Source organism: Spermophilus citellus, assembly GCF_964194105.1.
Source record: "Spermophilus citellus genome assembly, chromosome: 11".
NCBI lineage: Eukaryota > Metazoa > Chordata > Mammalia > Rodentia > Sciuridae > Spermophilus > Spermophilus citellus.
Window position 1 is genome coordinate 63,401,576 of NC_138192.1, and position 24,067 is coordinate 63,425,642.

A 24,067-nucleotide genomic window follows, 5' to 3' on the forward strand; every position below is an offset into this window, starting at 1 on the left:
TTGACCTCTTCACTTGACTCTCAGCATCAAAACATGGATGGGAATAGTGTAATAGAAAGACCAATGATTCTGGAGCTAAGGAAACTTGGTTTGAAATTTTAGCCCTCTGCTAATGCCCTTACAGAAGTTGGATAACTTCAGGCCCTCAGCTTTTCACCTGTAAAATGAGGATCATTGCTTTCAATGAGAAAGAAGGTATTATATGTCTAGAATAGGGTTTGGTGCATAGGTGGGTACTTGGAAGTTCCCTTCTTGAGTCAATGTAGATTAAATTGTATGAAACTCTGGTAGTTAAAAAGATGAGTATTATGGTTTCCGTTCTGGAGGAACTTAAAATCCAGTGGACAAGGCTGACACATCTAATTTCATCATGAGGAGGTTAACTGCCAAGATCCAGGTGGAGACAGGAGCAGAGCCCAGGATCATTTCCTCTGCCCTGAGGGTTGGGAGATCTTTTCCTTCCAAGAGGAGGTTATGCCCAAGCCCTCTCTTGGAGGATTGTGTAAGAATTAACTAAGCAAGCAAGGTGGGATGGGTTACAGCCAAAGCAACAGCCTGAGCAATGAGTGGGAGTGTTCAGAGCTTTACCCAGACTGGGTTAGCAAATGAAATGCCTGACGCAGGCTGTACTGGGGAAAGAGCCTTGGTAGTCTGCGGGGTGTGAAGTTACCAGTGGATCAGGCTGAAGCACTTAGACTTGATTCTGTAGGGGATGGAATCAGTGAAGGCTTTTAAGTAAGGAAGGGGCGTATCTGCTTCAGCATAGTGATAAGCAAGAATGGGCACGGGTTTAGGAAGGGTGGGAGAGAGGCCAGGGAACCAGTGAGGAGACCCTTCTGTGGCTAAGGTGATGACTTGAACTTGAGCAGGAGTGGGAGGGATGGAAAGGAATATAAAAAGGCCAAACCAGTAGTGAATGATGAATAAGAATAGAGGGGCAGGAAGAAGGAGGAGTCTATAGAGTACTGCTCCAAGAGTTCATTGTAAGTAATGGTGGCCCATGATGCTGCAGTGGGAAGGAAGAATTCAGGGGTAGAATTAGGATCTCTCAAATGCAAATCAAAACTACACTGAGATTCCATCTCACTCCAGGGAGAATGGCAGTTATCAAGACTACAAGCAACAATAAATGTTGGCGAGGATGTGGGGGAAAGGGTACACTCATACATTGCTAATGGGACTGCAAATTGGTGCAACCACTATAGAAAGCAGTATGGAGATTCCTCAGAAAACTTGGAATGAAATCACCATTTGACCCAGCTATCCCACTCCTCGGTTTATACCGAAAGGATTTAAAATCAGCATACTATAGTAAATAAAAAAATAAAAAAAAATCTAGGATTTAAAAAAAAATAAAAAATAAAATCAGCATACTATAGTGATGCAGCCACATCAATGTTTATAGCAGCTCAGTTCACAATACCTAAACTATGGAACCAACCTAGATGCCTTGCAACAGATGAATGTATAAAGAAACTATGGTATATGTACACATTAGAATATTACTTAGCCTTAAAGAAAAATGAAATTATGGCATTTCAAGTAAATGGATGGAACTGGAGAATGCTAAGTGAAATAAGCCAATCCCAAAGAACCAGAGGTCAAATGTTCTTTCTTATATGTGGGTGCTGATTCACAATAAGGAGCAGGGGAGTGGCTTGAAAAGAATAGAGGTATTTTGGCTTAGGTTGGGGAATGAAGGGAGGGGAGGGGACATGGGAGTAAAAATGATAGTAGAAGGAATCGGACATTATTACCTGTGTGCATATATGATTACATGACCTGTATATCTCTACATCATGTACAACCAGAAGAATGAGTAGTTATACTCCATTTATGTATGATGTTGTCAAAATGTATTCCACTGTCATGTATAACTAATTAGAACAAATAAAAGAATTAGGGTTTCTCCTCTAAGAAGATGAGGAGTTGGGGCATGAGGCATTGAAGTTGCTGTGGGAATCAAGATAAGAGTTCAGTGAGTAATTGGACATTGTCTGTAGGCTTTCAAATCTCAATGGAAAAAAAAAGCCAGGGCTGGAGATCAGAGGGAGTTTATAGATTAAAAATGCACCATCACTGATGAAATGTTTATGATACATGTAAATTTTCAGTAATGATTAAGAGGATGTAGTATTTGGTAGGACAGAAGATCAAAATGTCAGGGTCTGGAATAAAAGAAAGCCCTATTTTTAAATTCTTCTTTTTTTTTTTTTTTTTTTTTTTGGTGTTGGAGAATGGACTCAAGACTCACCTATAATCTTAAGTACTCTATTACTGAGCTACATCCTTGGCTCATTTTTTTTTTTTTAAATTTTGAGACAAGGTCTTGAAAAGTCCCCCAGGCTGGTCTCAAACTTGCGATGATCCTTCTTCTTCAGCCTTTTGAGTAGCTGGGATTACAGACATGCCCTCCTGCACCTGGCAGAAGTCTTGCAAACTCTTTTGTATTGTTTGGCCAATCTCCCACATTCATGCTTTTAAGAAGATTTTTTGGGGGGGATGTGGGAGAAAACACTAGAAATGATTAATGTTGTACGTTATCAGGTGAACTGGAAACCAAGTGGCAGAACATCAAAATAACCTCTGTGACGGCACTCTAATGGTATTATGCATAATTCCAAGTTGTTTGATGCTCTGACAATAATACCATTCATAGGGGTTTAAGACTTTCCACCTTTCACATACGTTATTTCAGTCAGAATTAATCATGCCTCCATCTGTGCTCTCAAGCCATTAAAATATTTTAAGAATTATAAATGTTAAATCATGCTCTGTAAAGTTTGGAAAAGGAAAGAAAAGGATAAGAGGCATTTAATGCAACACCATGATTTTATTCTCTTACATTCTTTTTGTACATGTCTTTAAAAAAAAAAATAGCTGGGTTTCCCCAGTTCTCCTTAGCGTTTACATAGCTGCTGTTTCGTGGAACTGCACCATGCTTCTCTGGGCTTCCCTTGTGCCTTGCACTTGTGCCCTTCTGTCAGAGCGGTGTTAATTTTCTGCATTGTTGCTCATCTCCTCCTAGACTCTTGGGACCAGGCTGGCCTGTTCATCATCAGAATCAGGGCATAGAGAAAGTTTTCAGCAAATAATCCTGAAGGAACAGATAGGTGTCTGTTTGGGGCTGTGCAACATGATTGGTGGAGACAGTGGGTATCTTGGGTGGTCTTCAGCCAAGGGAAGAGATTCGAGTCCAGCAGTCTTCCCACGGCCACACAGCAGCTACCTTTAAGCCAGCAACTTCAAATGGGAATTCAGTTCTCTTAACCCCAGCCCAACAGTATTTCCACAGTTCTTCAAATGAGAATTTTCAATAGGTTTTGCCAGGGAAAGAGATGACTCAGTTCCTTTTAGAGTAAGTGATCCGGAATTTTGGCCTTTTGCAGATATTTAAGAGCTGTCACGTGTGTTCGGGGGATGATGAAGTGGGTTCATTTCTCAGCAGCACCTTTGACAAGTCTTATTGCTCTGAGCAAGTTATGTCACATATCTGGGCTTTAGCTTCCCATTCTTTACTCAGTGTATTGGGACACCGACATCTTTAGGGTTATTGTAAAGTTAAGTATTAATACATATGGAGCTTTGAAGGTGGCACCTGGCACAGGGTGGGAGCTCACTAAATGCCAGTATAACTTTTTTTTTCCAGTGGTTGATTAGAAAAAAATAATGCCCATGATGATAGCAGTGATGAGAAAATGAATATTTGCATCCAGTGTTCAGAGGATCCATGGGGACAGTCTTCTGGAGGCAGGTTGTCAGTGTGCTACATATGAACCATTTGATCGGCAGTTTTAGAAATTTATGCCAGTGAGGTAATTGTACAAATGCACCAGGTTATATCACATGGACGTTCAGTGACATACAGCGAGTGGGGAAAACAAATGTTTACTTCAAAAGGACCTTGGGAGAAAACTGGTCATGCATACAGTGGAATGTTCTCTTTTTTAACAGTGTCTCTATACAGGCTGAGAGGGAGTTAAATGCAGCGACATGGAAAGGTGTCTTTCTCTTGTTCAGTTGAAAAACAACAGACCACAGAATACTACCTACAGGAGCTCCCCCTTATCTGGGGTTTTGCTTTGTCTGGTTTTAGGTACTTACCATCAGCCATAGTCCAAAAATATTAGTGTTTGACTTGATTTTTTTCAATGAGGGAAAGACCACATTTATATGACTTTAATTATAGTATGTTGTTACAGTTGTTTTATTACTGTTGTTAATCTCTTATTGTGCCATCTTTATCAATTAAACTTTATTGTAGGTATGTAAGTATAGGCAAAAGCAGTATATATAGGTTTCAGCACTCTCCAAGGTTTTGGACATCCACTAGGGGTCTTGGGACATGTTCTCAGTGGATAAGGAGGACTATATGCTATATTTGTCACAGTATGTATTATATATCTACTTGACATGTTTACTATATGCATAGGATGTAAGATAGGCATTTAAAATGGATATATGTATATAGAAAAAGTTGGAAAGGTATTTGTGTGGTAAGATTGAATAGTTTTCTCTTTTAAAAACTACCTTATGTCATTTTCATTATTTGTATATTTTATAATCCAGATTTTTTATTGGTACTTTATAGTTGTACATATTGTTACATATTCATACTTGTACACAATAAAATAATGAAATATGGCAAGTATCATTTCCAAGTATTTCCCCTCTCTCTCCTCCTTTCCTCTGGTCCCTTTCCTTTTCTCTGCTGATATCCCTTCTATTTTCATAAGATTCCACCCTCCCCCATGCATACCTCCCCCCCACACACACCTTTTCTTCTTTAGTTTCTGTAAATGAGGAAAAACATAAGCTGGGTGCAGTGGCACATGCCGGTAATCCCAGTGGCTTGGGAGGCTGAGGCAGGAGGATTGTGAGTTCAAAGCCAGCCTCAGCAAAAGTGAGGCACTAAACAGCTCACTGAGACCCTGTCTCTAAATAAAATACAAAATAGGACTGAGGATGTGACTCGGTGGCCAAGTGCCCCTAAGTTCAATCCCTGGTATCCCCCACCCCCCAAAAAACCCCCCAAAACATAATGACTCTTGACCATCTAAGTTTGGTTTATTTTGCTTAATATAATGTTCTCAAGTTCCACCCATTTTCCTGCAAATGACATGAGTTCATTTTTCTTTATGGCTAATAAAACTTCGTTGTACATATCTGTGTGTGTGTGTGTGTGTGTGTGTGTGTGTGTGTATGTGTATTCATACTTGTGCACAATATAACAATGTATATTACATTGTTATATACTGTTATATATACATATACATACATACATGCCAACTTTTCTGTATCCATTCATTCATTGATGGACACCTAGGCTGGTTCCATAGTTTGGCTATTGTGAACTATGCTGCTATAAACATGGATATGCGTGTATCTCTATAATATGATGACTTTAATAGTTTTTTCCTTTTTATGCTGGAGATTGAACTTGGGGCCTCATGCATTATAGGAAATACTCTATCTCTGAGCTATATCCCCAGCCCTGATGACTTTGATTCTTTAAGATAATTACTGTGTAGTGGTATAACTGTGTCATGTGGCAGTTCCATTCATGGTCTTTTGAGGAACTTCCATACTGATTTCCATAGTGGTTAGGTTAATATAATCCATGTTTTTAATAACACAAAGTATTTCTTTCAATCGTAAAAAATAAACATAGGTATATTCCCTTTCTCTTCTTCCCAAGTTTCAACTCTTTTCATTTTCTCTTTAAAATTTTTATGTTAATGTACAAAGCCCTCTTTTGAATTGTCTGAAGAGAAGACATTACTTTTTGTCCTGAATTGTTTTTACCCCATCACAAGTAGCATGTGAGTGCCCACTGTGTGAATGACTGCTGAGCTTCGCCAGTGTGTTTGACAGTGCAGGAAGGGCAAGTGGCTTCATTGTACCCTCATAGGTTCTTTGGCTGGGGTACAAATTAAAACAGATTAGTAGGGGACACCCTATTTAATTACACATGCATGGGAGTCCCACAAAATATGAAACTCAAACAAGAATCAGATCACTGAAGATAAATGATGAGAAGGTGGTAAAGGGAGGAAATGTGTGGTGAATAGAGATTATCTTGTTATGCAGATAAAGTCTCTGGGGTAATAAAAGTTGTCTGGAGCAGCTTTCTTTATGATACAAATAGTTTAGTAATTTATATTTATAAAATTTATATTTTATATTAGATGCACATTCTTTTACAAAAGGACAACTTCTTAGAATGACCAGCTCAGAATATGCCCAAGAAGTATATGTTTTGGAGTAGCTTGTTCTGATCTCCTACAGTCATATTTTGGGTGGTGTATCCTGAGTCCCACCACAGTTTCACTCTGTCATTTAAAGAGTGTATAAATATTTAAGCCACTCTAATGAAAAACCTTTGGAATGGTTTGGGAAGAGTATCTCTAGTACACTATAATATCTAATTTTAACTTTCCAAAGGGATTTCTAACTCTGAAGAGATTATAAACTGTCAGTGGGCCCTAACCTTTTTTATTTCATGGTTTACAGAACACAAAATAGAATTGTTTGTAGTTAACTATAGAAGCGGAATGTCTTTTGAGGGAAAAGGGAAGAGGTGGGGAAAAGGGAGGAGAAGGGAAGTAGATTGTAAAGGAGGGATGCATGTTAGAATACAAACTAGGACAGTTCTCGTTGAGAAGGAAACAAATCATTTTGGAAGTCTGTTTTCAATTTGAGATCTTCACATTGTAAAAAAGTTAATTATATTTTAAATTTGCAATTTTCTTCTTAAGCTTAACAACTTAATAATCAATTTGTTTATGGATATTATGATATTTTGCTAAGTTGTAAGTGTTTACTGTGTTGGGACTTGAGAATATACTTCAGATTATAAAGTTGAAATCAGGGCATCATGCATAAATTATTTTGAAAAATAATTCCTCCTTGAGGAGGGAATCCATGAGATGTCTGTTTTTAATCTGTGGTACCTGGGGTATGTTTCAGCCTGCTTTTGAAGTTTGTTGAAACATGTAAACCCACTGTCAGTGAAAACATAACAGCCTTGCTGCTGGATCGAGCTGGCTGAGTTTAAACCTTGCCATTTCCAAACTGGTTGTGAGGATTTGAGGGTGATGGCATGTGTGAGATACTGTGGCCTCGTCTAAGTGTTCAGCGCAGGCCAGTTTTTCCCAAGCCCTGAGCTTAGCAGTGAGGACTTCCTGGTGTGTTGTCAGGTGGTTTGTACGAGGCTGGCCTGCAGCTCTCTCTGCTCACACTGTGTGTGATCTGTGTGAGCTGGTTGTGGAGGTGGCTGGCTAGTGGGCCTGATGTTGTGTATTGAAAATTACTACACACGGAGAGCTTTACAGCATAATGGATGGTTACTGGGTGCTTGTGTTAGTCTGTATTACAGAGCACTTTTTGTAGGGGTGGAGTGTGAATTCCAATGTAAAAATGTTGATCTTTGAAAATGCAGAGCTGGGCTCCTGATATCAGCCACTTGAGTGATATCAAGTCTGCTGGAGGTTAAACAGATCCCCCAGGTGTAATCCTCCCTTTCCCACAGCACATTTTTAGGGGGTGGATTGTGAGGGAGGATGGGAGGGATACTTAGAAACTTTAATCTGAGGATCCTTGTCCACTCAAGGCTTTAACATCTTCTTGTTTCACAGGGTGGTTGGATAAAGAGAACTCTTCCAGATGGATGAGTGTTCTTATTAATAATATCTATCTCCAATCACTTTGCCTCCTCCCTCTACTCCATGTAAATCTTTCCTATCCTTTAAAACCCAAATTTCTTAGGATAGCTTCCAAGGCAGCACCCAGTTGTACCCTCTTCTTTCTGCCTGTTTGAAAAAGAAGTTAGCACTACCCTGTCCCCTCTTGCCTTGGGGAGAGTCCTCGGGTGACAGCTGAACTGAGGGCTTGTGCCTTCTGTCCTGAGCCTCTCCTGCCTGGCCCACCCTGGTTGCTGTGCAGAGCTGCTGATTCCATTTTTCATATTTGTCAGGACTGATACACTGTGTCTAGGAAGAATCCTCTGTGAGGTTTCCCACTCAGCAGTCTTCTCTTGTTTAACTTTAATTAAAAGGAAGGGGAAAAGATAACTTAAAAATAACTTGGTATATGTCCTTCCTTCAGTGTTTTTCTTTTCACAGACACATTAAATAACATAACCATACTTTATTTTTGCACACACATAGTATGTATTATGTCATATAAATATGTGTTCTTCAAATGATTTATAATCATTGTGTGTAATTCATTTTCAGCTTAATAGATATATCATAATTTCCAGTTATTTACCTGTTTCTGAATTTTAAATGATACAGCAAAGAACATTCTCCTTCCTTTATTGAACAATTTCCATCAGTTAAGCTGTATTAACTTAATACAGTGCTTTTAAAAAATATTTATTTTGTAGTTGTAGTTGGACACAATACCTTTATTTCACTCATTTATTTTTTATGTGGTGCTGAGGATTGAACCCAGGGTCCTGTGCATGCAAGATGAGTGTGCTACCGCTGAGCTACAACCCCAGCCCCAATAGAGTGTTTTTTTTTCAAATAAATTTGTAGAATCTGTTTATCTTATTGGTATTCTAGCAATCACTGTGGTCTGATAGGACCCAGCTAAATTTCATAGGATACATTCAGATACAAGTATTATCGTACTGAGCATAAAGCAGAATTTGTATACCAATAGGAAGTGGTGTAAGATATACAAATAAATGTTTAGATAAGTTAGGCACTAAAGAACCTCAGTGTATTCCAATTAAAAAAGACACCAGCCAATAGCTGTTGTTCCTCTTTGTGTGTTTGAGAGAAAAAGAATGTGTGTGTGTGTGTGTGTGTGTGTGTGTGTGTGTGTGTGTCTTGAGATGCAGAGGGTGACAAAAGAATCTATTTATAACTGTAGGTCACAGACCAGAAGAAAGATAGACTACCAGTTATGGACCTTGTTAACTTTGGAAAAATGATGTTTTGGCTAAGTCTAGAGACAACAGAAACTGTACAGTATACACCCTGTATTTTAGTTGGTAAAGTTTCTTGTGGAGCATGTGTTAACAGTTCTAAAACTGCTCTCTCTATATATGGGGGTGAAACAAATAGTTAAGATGATGAGAGGGAAGTTATAGTAAGCAAGCAGAGAAGGCTGGAAGGAACCATTTAATATGGAATTAGAGTTAACAACATCAATAAGAACTAAATCATTAGTTTTAGCTTAATATCAATGCAGAAATAAATACAGATAAGCATGCCTGGTGGGTTGGTATATAAACAGGTGTTTCCTAGATCTGTCCACTGAGAAGGCTTAGTAGAAGTGACACCCCAGTAGTAACAAGCACACTCACATTTGGTTCCTGAATACCATTCTCCAATAACAGTACCCAGGATTCCTTGGAGAAATGGGTAATTATAGATCTGAAGCATTTTGCAGTGCCAGAAAACAAAGAAGTACTTGAATAACAAAGGATGTGGGCACGTCAAAAGGATATGGGAAAAAAAATAGGGGGGGAAAAAGGATATAGGAGCCAACCTCAAGGAATTCATAAAAGTCAAAGCTAGACTAATTTGGGCAACAAAATAGTGTGGTACTGCATTGTAATCCATAGTATAATTTATAAATGTGTACATTTACACTAGGAGAAGAGACTCGGAGTTTCAGATAATTTGTGTAGGTAATCTCCCTTCCCTCCTTGAGTGTGGGTTCAATTTTTTAATTTAATTTTATTTTAAAAAAATTTTTTTAGTTATACATGGACACAATACCTTTATTTTGTTTATTCATTTTTATGTGGTGCTGAGGATCAAACCCAGGGTCTCTCACGTGCGAGGCAAGTGCTCTACCACTGAGCCACAATCCCAGCCCTGGGCTCAATTTTGTAACTTGCTTTTAAAGGAAAGAGAATGCAAAGGGAGGAAAGAATAAATTTACTGTAGAGAAATCTGACAGACTCTACTTTAACCAAGCAATCCATTCACTTGGCCAGAGGCATACCATACTCTTAGCTCCTGCTTCTAGCATGATGTGAGAAGGGCACCTCTAAGTTTTTCCCCCAGGCCCATAACCCCACCCTTAACCATTAGAAAAACTTCAGACAAGTCCCCACATGTCTCCATTGAGGGACATTGACAAAATACCAGACCCATTCCTCAAGACTGTCAAGGTCATGGAAAACAAGGGAATACCAAGAAACTGTAACAGGCTGGAGAAGAAGAAGAAAGTATGACAATTACCTACAAAGTGTGATCCTTGATTTGGATCCTGGAACAGAGAAAGGACATTAGTGGAAAACCAGTGAAACTCAAATGAAGTCTAGAATTCAGTTTCCTTTTTTTTTTTTTTTTTTCTTGAAGGCACCAAAAATATCACCACTCTGCAATGTTTTATTATGAAAGCATTCACACATAAAAGTTGAAAGAAATGGACAGTGAACTTTCACATGCCCACCATCTAGATTCTACAATTAAGATGTTGCCGTCTTTGCTTTACTGCATGGCTACCCAGCAGCCCATCTTACTTTATACAATAGAGTGTCAAGTAAGTTGCACACATCAGTACATGGACCCCTACCCCAACAAAAGAAGACAAAACCTCTTTCAAAAGTTATTTCTACATTCTCTTTGGGGTTGTTGTTCAGGACCTACCAGGTGGTTCACAGGTGACACTAGGTTTATGTGTGTACCTCATTTGATGTCAGGACAGTGAAAAGTTGGAGATGTAGGTCATATAGGCATCTTCCAAGGTCATTGCAGATGTGTGGGCAGGTGAGTATGCTTGACAGATTGGATCTATATGTGTGGGTGTTGGGGTGTTTGAGCATCCAGGAAATAATAGCTGTTTTCCTGTAATGTGGGCAGCAGTGGGGAGGCTGTGAGGCCTGGGGAGACTGGTCTGGTGCAATACTGAACTGTTAATGCTGATGTTGGAATGGGCAATGCCGGAGCATTTATCTGGAGGGAGCCTAAGGCCACCACATCATTTGGTCACCACATCATTCTTCCCTTGCCTGGGGTCCCCTGAGAAAATAGGTAGAATGCAAAGAAGAGGGACTTTAGCTCTGGAAGGGGTAGCAGGACAGATCAGCACATCCATTAGGGGAGTGTGCAGTTATGCAGAAAGGGCAGCCGTCACTCCCTGAAGGCCACAGAGCTGGGGCCGTGCCCAGAGGAAGACCTTCCAGCTGCTAACAGTAGCACTATTCAGTTTGGGTGCATAATGATTTTAAAGCTAATCAGGAACCAAAGCCTGAGGCTGGACAAACACAAATATCTTGTTGACGGAGCAAACATCTCGATTTTGTCAGATAGGAAGTTGCTGAGAAAGGTCAGAGTGATGTAATGGTGTGCACTAAGCTTTCATCCTTAAACAAATGGGCCCCTGAGGTACCATCTGCAGCTCTCCAGGCCCTTGGGAATCACTTTCTATAAATTAAATTGTCATAAGTTAGTATGGAGAAATTAGTGTGGTAGCCATACCAGAAGTAAAACCAGACAAAGGAGAGAAATTTCCACTGGAGTTACCTGCTTCCTCTTCCTCCCTTGTCTTATAAATAGATCCGAGATTTATTCTTTTGGTCAAATTCCTTGCTTAGCATATGAATATTGTTACCTCGCCCAAATAGCCATCCAAAGTAAACTTCCCTTTCTCTTCTTAGGCTCACAGATAACTGCATTTATCCCTACCTTATCCAGTGTCAGCTGGGGATTTTTATAAACCATCTTGCTATTTTGGGTTTTCTGTTTTTGTTGAGGAAGAAGCAGTGTTTTTGTTTGTTTGTTTGTTTTTTTCCTTTCATCAAAGGAATAGTTGTTCTGGAAAGGCAAGGGCAGGGGATGTTTCTCAGTCTAGATCAGAGGAAGAAAGTATATGGCATTATGTGTAAGTGGTGGATTATGGATCTTATTTGACTTTTTCTTTTTTTGGTACTGATTATTGAAAACAGGGGCACTGTTCTAGTCAATTTTTCCCCCCTGCTGTGATCAAAAGACCTGACAAGAGCAGTTTTAGAGAAGGAAATGTTTTTTTTTTGGGGGGGGGGCTCATGGTTTTAGAGGTATTAGTCCATAGAAGTCTGGCTTTATTCCTCAGGGCTCAAGGTGAAGCAGAACCTCATGGTGGGAAGGTGTGGCAGAGAAAATCAGCTGGTGATATGGCACCAGGAAGCAGAGAAAGACTCCCCTCACCACTGACAAAGTATATACCCAACAGCACACCCCCAATAGCCTACCTCTTCTAGCCACACCCTACCTGGCATGTTATCACCCAATTAATCCCCATAAGTGAATTAATGCACTGATTAGGTTAATGCTCTCATAACCTAATTGTTTCACTCTAAACTTTCTAGTATATGTTTCACATATGAGGTTTTGGAGGATACCAAATATTGAAACTGTGATAGGTACTTTACCACTGAGCTACATCTGGCCCTTTGTATTTTTTATTATGAGACAGGGTCTCATTTAAGTTGCCCAGGCTGGTCTCAAACTTGTGATCCTGCCTCAGCCTCCCAAGTAACTGGGATTATAGGCAGGTGCCCATGCAACCAGCTTAACTGACATTTTTTAATAAAACTTTTTTTTGGGGGGTGGTTCTAGGGATTGAACCCAGGGAGCTTTACCACTGAGTTATATCCTCAGTCCTTTTTTACTTTTTAGTGAGATAGGGTCTTGCTAAGTTACTGAGGCTGGCCTCAAATTTGTCATTCTCCTGCCCCAGCCTCCATGACTAGCCCAGTAAAACATTAATGAAAACATTTCAGAGCAGAAGTCAGGGTTTACTGTATTCATGGCTTTGGTCCACCAGGGTGCACAGTGAGGATTTGCAGTGAATCTGTAGCTTCTGTTCTCAGGCAGGGAGTCAGAGAAAAGACTGAAGTGCATTTATGGAGCGTGTGGAGGGTTTGAGAGGCAAGAGGGTCTAGCCCACAAGGAGGAGGTGATTTTTGTGCTGCTTCTCAGGGGCGTGGCAGGTGCAGAAGAAATGAACTGAAGCTGTCTGCCTGGGTAGGTGTAGCTGGAGATTGGAGTGCAGTAGGGAAGGTCTCTTGGAGCCCAAGGGAAAAGGAGAGGGGAGGAGCCTGTGGGTAGGTGAGGAGCAGGGGAGGAAGCTGGTGTGCTGGCATCAAGCCTGCTGCCTTGGCTTTCCAGGTGAAGTGGGAAGGAAGAAATAAAGCAGGACTGAGAAGGATAAAAGCTTGAAACAGTTGTTGAGGGGTATGGAAGGGCCTTTCTGAGAATTCTAGTGCAGTGACCTCTCTCTGTGTGGCGCTGTGATAGTCTCTCTGTGGTCTTTTGGTTTGGAATGGAGTTGAGAAGAACCTGAGTCCTGGTGCTGATACCCACAGGAGAGGCTGCAGAACATCAAGGATGCAGGATGGGGTGGGGGTGAGTCAGATGATTAGCAGTGGGGTCCACGAGGTTAAGGAATGAACAAGAGTACACGCTGAAGGGCCACCAGAGAGTAAGGACCTTGGGAGAGAAGGGGTGTGAGGGCTGGAAGGATAGGAGGTCATGGTCATCAAGCATAGGCAAATGCTGCCTCTATGAGCCGTGGCCCTGGGAATGACAGGTTAGATCCAAAAGTCTCCGAGTGGAGCCAAGGGCACCAGTCGTGGTAAGATCTGCCCTCACTCACTGACCCTGTGTTCTCTGCTTTAAGTGCTGTAAACTGTCTGCTCAACCTCACAAATACATACTGACATTATCCCCATTTATAGGTGAGGCAGCCCAGGCCCAGAAAGAGGAAGAAATTGTTCCAGGTCACACAGCTAATACAAGATAGAGTTGGGATCTAATCCAGGTGGTTCTCTGTGTTCTTGTTCCTTTAGGAGCTGACTACTGGGCAGAAGCACCTATCAAGAGAAAGGGTGGAAGAGAAACTTGTGAACTAAGGACTGCCCATTTATTCCTGGTGAATGAGAAGTTACCAAAAATAGGTAAGTGTCAGCGAAGAACTGGGGTAGAGGGTGGTAGGATTGTGAGCAGTGAGAGCTCCAAGAAGGAGAATTTTTTTTTAACCTGTGTTAAGAAAAATAGCCTGGAGAAGACCCTCTCTGACTACCCAGAGCCACCGGAACCAGCTCTTCCAGGTGGAGAGTGTCAACAGTAGAGAGGAGGGGGCTGGTGTTCAGCAGGTGCCGAGTTTCAGTGGGGAAAGGTGAACGTTGTCGGTGGGTTGGTGGTGGTGGCTCTAGGACTATGTGAGTGTCCTTGTGCCTCTGAACTAGGCATATACTCAAATCATGGTTAAAACAGTAAACTTTGTTATTTCTGTTTTACCTCAATTAAAAAAAATAAGAGGTGGAGCGGGGAGGGAATGATAATCACCGCCATTTACAAAACCTATTCCTGGTACAAAATGGGCACTTATTATTTGAATGTATGCTAGGGATTTTACTAAGTGCTTTATGTGTATTTTCATCTAATCCTTACTTTCAGAGATGATGTAAACCCCGTTGTACAGATGAAGAATCTCAGGTTTAGAGAGATTAGGCAAGTTGCCCAAGGTCAGACATCCGGAAAAAGGTGGAGGCTGGCTTATCCCAGATCCTCCTGACTCCAGAGCCCCTCTCTGTAACCCCTGAGGACAGAAAGAAGGTTCCTGAGGCCGTGGGGGAGGGGAGAGGAGGGAGAAAGTTGTTCCTAGAGGAAGGGCCTGGAATAGGGAAATGCTGGATGAGGAGATGGGGGTTGGGATCCGAAGTCCTATGAAAGGGACTGTCCTCCAGTATTGGGACTGGGCATGTGCCGTGATGGAACTGGCAGAAAGTCCAGAGGGGGCTTGAGGTTATAGGGAAGCACAAGGACACAGTGTTGGGGCATTCGGGACCTGCAGCAGGAGGGGATGGAGTTGTGGACTGTTTGGAGACCAGAGCCTGTTCCCCTTTCTCCTCTTCTTTCTGAGCTTCCCTTCTTCCTGCCCATCTGACCTGCCCATCAGGTCTGAAGTCAGCAACCTGATGCTGAATTGAAGTGCATCCATATGGGGGTAGGAGGAGAAGGCAGTGAGGAGTACTAAGTATTTTTCTGATATTGAGAGGAAAATGCTCAAGCTAACTACCTGGCTTTGTGGACAGTCGGTCAACAGATGGCAGACATTTTGCAGTAGGGTTTCTTTCTTTTTAGCAGGATGGTATGAAATACAGATATTAGGAATTGGATTGTTCCTGGTCCTCGTGAAGGTTTTTTGAGGTTGTGACCTAAAACTCCTAAGGCATGTCCAGTCTTTGTGGTGGCCTGTGGTGTTTGTTTCCCCGCTGGTGGAGATGTGGGTCTGTCTCAGGTGTGTAGGTTTGGTGAGGTGTTTGTGAGGTGATCGAACTGTTTATAAGGGAAGTTCTCTCTGGAGAGTTCCTGTTATCATTCTGCTTCTTTGTGTTTACTTTGGATTCAGCAGGATTCTTTTATTCTCCTGCTGGTGGTTTTAAATTCTGTGCTGAAAGGCAGACTTTCTGAGCCGTGCTCTTCTGTGGTGACTATGGAGAGCGAGGTCTGTGATTATGTAATAATTTTGAATAAGTAAAAAGATGTCTCATGGCAGATTCTGGAAGGGCAGCCTGGAAACAGCATCATTAGGGATTAAGTTGCACTGCAGTTGAATTTTGCAGCTGTCAGATGCGCCGCAGTCGTCAGCTGTAACCTCCAGGTGTAAATAGACCTTCATCAGCATCATGGAAAAGTGCTGGGAGCATCCAGAGCCTGGTGGGATGCTACCATCCAAAGTCCTCTGCACTTTTTCCTGGCCGAGTTGTTCTACCCCCAGCAGCTGGCGAGATCCCGAGAGCTTTACAGCAGGGGAAGGTAGAGGGTGTTTGCTGGTGCCACATTCTTGCCAGTCTTTTAACTGATTTCCTGCCCCTTTCACCAGCTAAGAGCCATTTAGGTGAAATTTGCCTTTAAAATGGACTGAGGTAATGATAACTAAAGTGGCCTTTGTTTTGGGAAATAATAATGGCTAACATTTTAATAACTGGCTATCTATCTTCCGTGACTTTGTGGAATTGTGTATTGGGCTGCTTAAATAAGGGATTTTTGTCTTATCCGCTGTGTCCCTCAACAAAAAATGGTTCCTGCCACAAAGTAAGCACTCCAGTGAATGAAGTTACTGTAGATAAGGATTCCAAGGCACAGAGAGGTGATATTGCTGCCCAAGGCCACACAGTTAACAACTAGATGCCTTGAGAGCAGGTAGATTAAGAAAGTGGAAGTCACAGAGCATTTGCCTTCTGACCTTTTAATTGAAAATAGTATTGACCACCATTTTAGAGGAGTCTCAGTTTTACGGGAGTAAGTTTTTCCATCTATTAATAAATACTATTTTTGAATTTTATTAAATATATATATAATTTCATATTTAAAAATACACTGTTGTAAGCATTAAGTAAGAAAGAACTTAGAATGATATCTGGACTTTGTAAGTGCTATATGTGTTTGAAAATTTGTCTTGGGTCGTTTCTTTTTTGAAGGATGTTTGATTGTTTAATTTTGAAGAAGAGACAAAAATATTTTTCAACTATGGAGATGTCTTTAAGAGTATACCTGAATGTACAATCCACAGCATGAGAAATTATACCCCATGTATGCATAATATGTCGAAATATATTCTACTGTCATGTATAACTAAAAAGAACAAGTAAACTTTAAAAAAGAGTAGACCTGGATAACAAACATAATTTAATATATGATATAAAAGCCAAGAGTGAAGTCTGACTTTGGAATAAGAATATTGTTACCATCTAAACGCTATGTGAAACAAAACAACTATGGCCCAACAACTAGAATACAGCATTTTAGTTGTCCATGGAGCACCAAAAAAATTAAGAAAAGTTATTAGTTTTCTCTTGCTATTTTGGTTGCCCCAGGGTGACCTCAAACTCTTGGGCTTAAGCAATTTTTCTGCCTCAGCTTCCTGTCTAGTGGGGGCTATAGATGTGGGCCACTATGACTGCCTAGCCAAGTAGTCTTTAAACTAATTTTTTTTTTTTTTTTAGTCCTGGGGATTAACTCAAGGCCTCACATATGCCAGGCAAGTCTCTACCACTGAGCTATTGCCCCAGAAAGTTCTATTAAAGCAATGCTTTAATAGCTTTAACCTTCTTTAACTTCTTTAATCATTTTTGACATTGCAATTCTATCAGTAAAATACTTTTGCTCACACCTGAAACATTTAGATATTTACAAATTATAATCACACACTTGCTTAGTAATAAGCTGTTTGCATTTTAAGATACACAAAGATAGAAATGAAAGAATGAGACAAGTAAATATGATCAGAATTTTCATATTTCCTGACCCTTGGAGATCATCTCCCTCCCTCTACTTTGGAGACATCTGATTTAGAAAGATAGTAATCTAAGAGCAGGAAGCACACAACATTTATAAAAGGAGGGTTTGCTAGGTTTTGGAATGGTATGTGGATGAGAAATTGACAGAGAGGTAAACTGTCAAGCAGATTGAGTGTAGGATGATTGGGGAGTAAACCAGAAAGCTCTCCCTGGCCATCTGTCTAAAAGTGCTGATGAGGTATCACGAATCAAACTCTGAAGGATTAACATGTCCCCATTAGGACTGTCAGATCACTTCTTCGTAACTGATAATGCTGGACACTGTGGTGTAGGAGAAAGTATGGTTCATACACAAGATGTGCAGAAATGCTTTTATATTTGAGAGTTATTTCAGTTATTTGAAAGGAATAGATTCAAGTGGAGTGGAAAGAAAGCCAAGTTAACTATTGAAAGTGAGAAAGTAGAAAGAAGATGGAACTCATGACTTGTGAGTGGACAGAGAATTTGACTAGGGACACGGCAGAGGCTGGCTGAGAACTCTGGCAAGGCAGGAGTAGGATGCTTACTCTCTTTATTGTGGAAAATTTGCTGGTAAATTAGTCTAAGTTTCCCCACAGCTAACCTAAGATTGCCAAATCCTTTGCCTGTTTCTGGATTCAAAAGAATAACATGAATGGAGACTATCAAAATAAACTAAGCTCTGCCCACCTGGGGAAAGTCCTTTAGCAGAACACCAGGGCAGAATCCATCAGCCTTGCCCCATCAGTAACCACCTCTGACCAAGTGGTAATGAGTGAGGATTCATTTGGGATGATAACTGCAGTAGGCTGATTGTCTGTAGTTTGCTGTCGATCTTGGATACTGGGTTAACTGCTGAAATAAGTTGATGATTTCAGACAGATTTAAAATTCAGATTATTGCTGAAGAACAAAAAGAAGGTTGGAGAAATGAATAATAGATTGGCCACTTTCATTTTCACTTAAAAGTATTCAAAACAGTATTCTTAAAACTGAAAAGGTGGAATTTGAAGGCATTTCAATACTGATAAGATTTTATGGACTCTTTACAAATAAAACATGTAAGTGCTGTTGGAGTATTTTAGCAGAAGCATTTCACAATCAAGAAAAAAGCCTTTTCTGGAAATAGGTGGACCAGAAGGTAAAGAACCCAAAGAAATAGCAAATGTGGATCCTTGGTGGGTACCTTCTAGTACTTCAGGAACTTCTTGAACAATGGGTCATATAGAGACCTAGTCTTTGGCAATATTCAATCCTGGAGAAATTTTCTTAAATGATAGTTATAATGTCATTCAGAGAACACTGGTAGTAAGTATTCTTGTCTTTAATTTTACATAAAAAAGATCTAGTCAACTTTTGTAACTTAACTGATTGATCTGTTTGTGGCTGAAGTGGGGGATATCTGAGAAACTATGAAACAGTAGTTGGCCAATCTTAGAAGTGACCAAGATAGAAAATGATAAAATAAGGATATGGTGTTGCTGGGTATCCTTGAGAGAAGTGGCCTTATTGACAATGATCAGGGACCATCGTTTCTGATCCCAGAGCCACTACTAATGGGAGAGTTGCTCTTCTCATCCTTTGAATGGGAGGCCCTGGGCATGGCCAGCGTGGGAGTGGCCTCACCATTGTCTGTAAAGAAGGATCTAATACCAACACGTGACTCTAGTTTACAGATTATATTCTGCCAAATCCTATTTCAGGGGTGTGGGAAGGAGACAACATTCAGAACTACATGCTTGTAGAAATGAAGAGCTTTAACTTTTTTTTTTTTTCTGAGTGACATTTGGAAGATACTTTTCTCATTGTATATCAAATACCTTAGTAAAAATGAAACAAAGGCTTACTGGAATAATCCCCCAAAGCCCTTACTGGTTCTGAATGAACATGTCCATTCTTAACAGATGAGGATGGGCAGGGACATTTATTTAACACTGCTCTGCTATGTACATGGCAAGTGCTTTATGAGCAATAGTCCCTTTAATCCTTCATTGTATCATTTGTTCTAAGATCACACCCACTAGGTAGGAGTATCACCATTCCCATTTTACAAGTGAGGGTGAGCAGCAGCTCACTTAGTTGCTGCTAAATAAGTGACTGACTGACACTGCACTGGGAATGGTCATAATAATAGTAACAGTGGTTCCTTGACTAAGTTTTGAATGAAATGAAATTAGTCAGTATTTTGGGAATTAGAATAGTTTTGTTTTCTCTATTTCTTTTTATTTTCTCACAGATGAATAAACTTAGTAGAGGTAAGTTCTGTGTCTTGAAAATGAAACATTCATTCTTTTGATTATTGGGATTTGAGGGTGGAGTCAATGACTGCTCCTTCAGTTTTTCCAGCTTTGAACCAGTTCTGAGTGATAAGTGGAAAGAAGACATAAAGAATTCAAATTGCACTTTTTTTTTTTTTTTTTTACTAATAGAACTAAACTTGGGGAATATGACTTAAATACTTGTAAAATGATTTCAATATGTTTTGTCTTCATTTCAATAACAAAACATCCAAGGCCATTTAACTTATATAGAAAAGAAGTTTATTTGGCTCATGGTTTTGGAGGCTGGTAAGTGAAGAGTGTGGTGCTAGCATCTGCTTGGCACCAGATGAGGGATTTTTTTTTTTGCTGCCTCATTACATGGCAGAGGGCATCACATGGTGAAAGAGAGCAAGCATGCCAACTCAGGTATGTCTTCCTCTAATACTGTCATGGGGGCTTTACCTGCTATGACCTCATCTAACCAGTTACTTTCCAAAGATCTCTCTTCCAAATTGCATTAACAGGAGAACTTGGGGATTAACTTTCCAAGGTGTGGACTTTTGCAGGACACATTCACACCACAGCATGGGTCCGCAGTGGCTTCCTAATTCAGTCTTGCCTGCCTGTCCCCTGGCAATGTTGTGCCATCAGGCTTCCCTCCCTGGAGGCCACTCACATACAGCCAGAGGTTTACCAGGACTCCATCATGTGGCACCCAAGAAAAATAAGGAGGGAAGACCTGGGCCCCAACCTCCAGTTTCTGTTTTTAAGCTTTGCGGATTTAGTCACAGGACTTCTAGGAACTGGAGAGTAAGAGGCCAGAAGAGGCCTAGAGAGTGAACTCAGAGGGGTGATATCTTCATAACCTGGCCGACCCTGGGCCCCCATAGTAAATACTCTTGTTTCCCAAAGCCAACATCATTAGGATAAATTGTTTTCTTCTCCCTGAGATACCAGTTTTTGTAGAAATGAGGATAGATTAAAAAAACCAACACCAACCCCCCCCTCCCCCCGCCCCAACCTTATTGTTGCCAAGGCCAAGGCTGCTGTGGTTTCTATTTTAACAGAATATTCTGGCATATCTGGCTCAGTGTTCTAAGAAAGTCACTTACTGTGTGTGAGTGTGCTGTTAGCAATGTCTTTCTGAACCTGAATTCGAACATACACCTTTGGAACCTCAGAATACCTTGATATTTACAGTGTTTGGGGAGATGGTGAATAGATAGAAAACTACACATAAACCAAAGCTGCCCATTTCGATGATAGCAAAAGTCTCTGCCAGACAAGAGACCCAGTTTTAAAGTTCCTTCCCATCACACCCTATTTTTCCCTAATAGGAATGGCAGATATTCCGAAGGAAATTTTTTGTGGGCAACTGGCCTGTCAATTTCTGAAGCAACATTTTTATTCAACAACAAGTAAAGCAAATTTGCCCAGTTAAATTATTCATAAGAATTATAAAACTTGTCACTTAGAATGGATGTTGGGATATTCAGGTCATTTAGGAGGCTGTGGTTAAAAATAAAATGACCTAAATATATAGCTCTATTTTTTTTTTAAGGGAAGTTTAAGCTTTTAATTTTTGTTTGACATTGGTCCTAATTCTGTTTCTATGGGGAATGTAAGGAGCTACTCTGTATTCCAAATAAAGACAAATTCTTCTCCTCCTCTTGGTGGTTTTTCATCATATATGTAGTTTTTTTTTTAGCCAGGTTATATAATTTTTATATCTTTTTTGATACATGAGAGATTTATATGTGAATGATAAGAGAAATTAGAAGAAGCTGTGAGCAAATGACTCTTCAAGAATAACTGAAGGAAGTTGGTTAATTGTTCTGATCACTCCTTTTATACTTTAAAGGAAGGGGCAATTGAAATATGAAGTTGTCCCAGTCTGCTTTTGGGCAGTAACTGGAGCATAAAATGTTGAAAATCAATTATGTATTTAGGGAGATGAAACAGGCTGACATATTGAAGGCATATTGTGTTCTGTTTGGTGGACAAAGCAGGGTAGTTACATCATACTCCTGCAGTAGAATTGTGTCCTGAGAGGGTGATGGAGAATAATGTGTTTAGATGGACCCAAATTTCTTGGAACTTAAGAGTATTTATCACATACTATCATTGGTCTTGGGAAAAGTCTGGTCTTAAATTGGCTCAGCTTTTTTGTTGTTATTGTTGACTGATAAGCAAAGAATTTGGTATTTTTGTCTTATACATACTTGCACATGATTTGTAGTAGTGCACTGTATGTTTCCCATGCTAGGTAGGGGGTAAAATCTTTGCAGGAGAGGGCAGTGAGAGTTTGAGATTTCTCCTGGGATCCCACTGCCTGAAATGGTGCTGACTGTGGATTTGTGGGATGTTTGCATGGATTTGTGTTATATCCACTTGATAGAAGCAGTACCTGTGCACTGGGTTGTGCTGGCTCTGAGGTCATCACAGTTGGTATGCGACTGTATTAGTTTGTTTGGGCTTCTGTAACAAAGTATCACAAACTGTATGCCTTTATCACAGAAAGTTACTGCCATGTATCCTGGCACACTCCTGTTATCCCAGTGATGTGGGAGGCTGAGGCAGGAGGATTGCATATTCAAGATCAGCCTCAGCAACTCAGTGAGACCCTGTCTCAAAATGAAAAATAAAAAGGGCTCAGGATGTAGCTCCATGGTAGAGTGCCCCTGGGCTCAATCCACAGTAACAAAAACAAACAGCAAAACACACAACAGAAATTTATTATCTCTGTACTATGGACAGTAAAAATCCAAGGTCAAAGTGTGGGTAGGGCTGGTCCTTCTGAGGCCTTATGAGGAAAGGGTGTGGTGCTAACCTCTCTCCTTGCCTTATAGGTTGCTGTATTCTCCTCGGGCCTTCCCTCTCTGCTTGTCTGTCTCTGTGTTCATATTTCTTCTTCTTATAAAGATACCATTCATATTGGGTTAGGGCCCACCCTGACATGACCTCCTTTTAACTTGATTACCTCTATATAAATCCTTGCTCAAAATAAGTTCATATTCTGAGGTCCTAGGCCTTATGACTTCTGCATGAATTTGGAGGGAGATGAGCATAATTCAACCTGTAACAGAGAGATTTTGGCCTTATTTAATAAATATTTGATACATATTTATTGTTTTGTTATATGCAGCTTGGACAGGAAGCCCAAATTTTCTTGTCCAGGAATTACCTGCTCCATTCCTTAGCTTTCTGCTGGACTGGTTTATACATGGGAGCTACTTCTTAGATGGCAGCGGTTTTGCTTGAGGCTTTTTCTCAGTGAATTTTAAAAACATTTATCTTTTCCCTGTTTGATCCTTAGAGTATAAAAATACTTGTCATTTGATGTTCACGTTGGATTTTAAGAGGATAAATTGTGCACTGTGCCTATGATCTTTTCCCTTTTCGTCTTTTTGGAACGCCTTTTTGTGCTTTCACAGGGGAAAATGATCAGTGTTTGAGGGTTTATTATATAGGACATACAGCCACGTGGGGACTTGGTGTCTTAACTGTCGGGCAGCAGTGGAAATCAAGGTGCCATGTAGTTCTCCCTCCCTAAGTTGGGGTTGGTACTCAGTATATAATATTGAGAATTTGAAAGATATTATACCTGTCATATCAAATTTTCACTTATATTTAAAAGAATGTTTAATGCAAAAAACACTGGTGCCAAAAAAGGCACTAGTTTAAGAAATCTCCAAGTTTAGGGAAGTTTCTTCATGGAGCTAGGTGTAGTGTGCCTGTCTCAAGCTTATAAACTCATAAGGGTAGCCCTCCCTGTCAATGTTAGGAAATAGGTACTTGTAAGGGGATCCAGGCTGGAAGATTGTGAATACATACTAGGTTATGCCTGTTTTGTGTGTGTTTCTTAGATTAATTGCAGTTTGTAAAGTAATTATTTCACATGCGTGTGTGTGTGTGTGTGTGAGAGAGAGAGAGAGAGAGAGAGAGAGAGAGAGAGAGAGAGAGGGAGGGAGAGAGAGAGAGAAGGAGAGAGAGAGAGAGAGGGAGAGAGAGAGAGAGAGAGAGAAGGAGAGAGAGAGAGAGAGAGAGAGAGAGAGAGAGAGAGAGAGAGAGAGAGAGAGAAATGCCTTAGAAGGTAGTAGCATGTGGAAATGTGAAAGTAAAGACCCTGATTGGGACAGTTTAGGGCATTGTGTATGTTGATTTGCAGCCTGGTTATCTTAGTGTTTATGGGCATTTTGAATACTGTTATAGAACAGGTGTAGATCAGAATCTCTCATCAGGGTTGCCCAGCATCCCACAGTTCAAAGGCAACCAGTTAAGTGGTGCTTGGCAGGAAGCCTCCATTTTGTGTATTTGTTGAGAGAAGAGAGAGTATGAGGAGCCTGTGTGGACATTTTGTAATGAAGGAAGAATGGCCAACTGCTGTGGACAGGTATTAAAAGTTGATCTCATCAGCCACATGCTCTATTTGCTACAGATTCATTCCCAGGAGACCTCTAGATCCAAAAGAAGGGCCACTGTTGTGAAGCACAGCTGTTAAAATACTTAATATTGTTTTCTCCGAACTATTATGG

At 40.5% G+C, this 24,067-nt stretch overlaps 1 protein-coding gene across 5 annotated transcripts in view; it reads left to right on the forward strand.

Moving 5' to 3' along the window:
• TANC1 (tetratricopeptide repeat, ankyrin repeat and coiled-coil containing 1) overlaps positions 1 to 24,067 on the forward strand; it is a 233,612-nt gene that overhangs the window by 20,509 nt on the left and 189,036 nt on the right. For all 5 annotated transcript variants that reach the window (XM_081260654.1, XM_081260655.1, XM_081260656.1 and 2 more), the window contains exon 2: positions 13,799 to 13,906. In XM_081260654.1, coding sequence (XP_081116780.1) covers positions 13,799 to 13,906 — 108 coding nt within the window. The remainder of the gene's footprint in view (positions 1 to 13,798; positions 13,907 to 24,067) is intronic.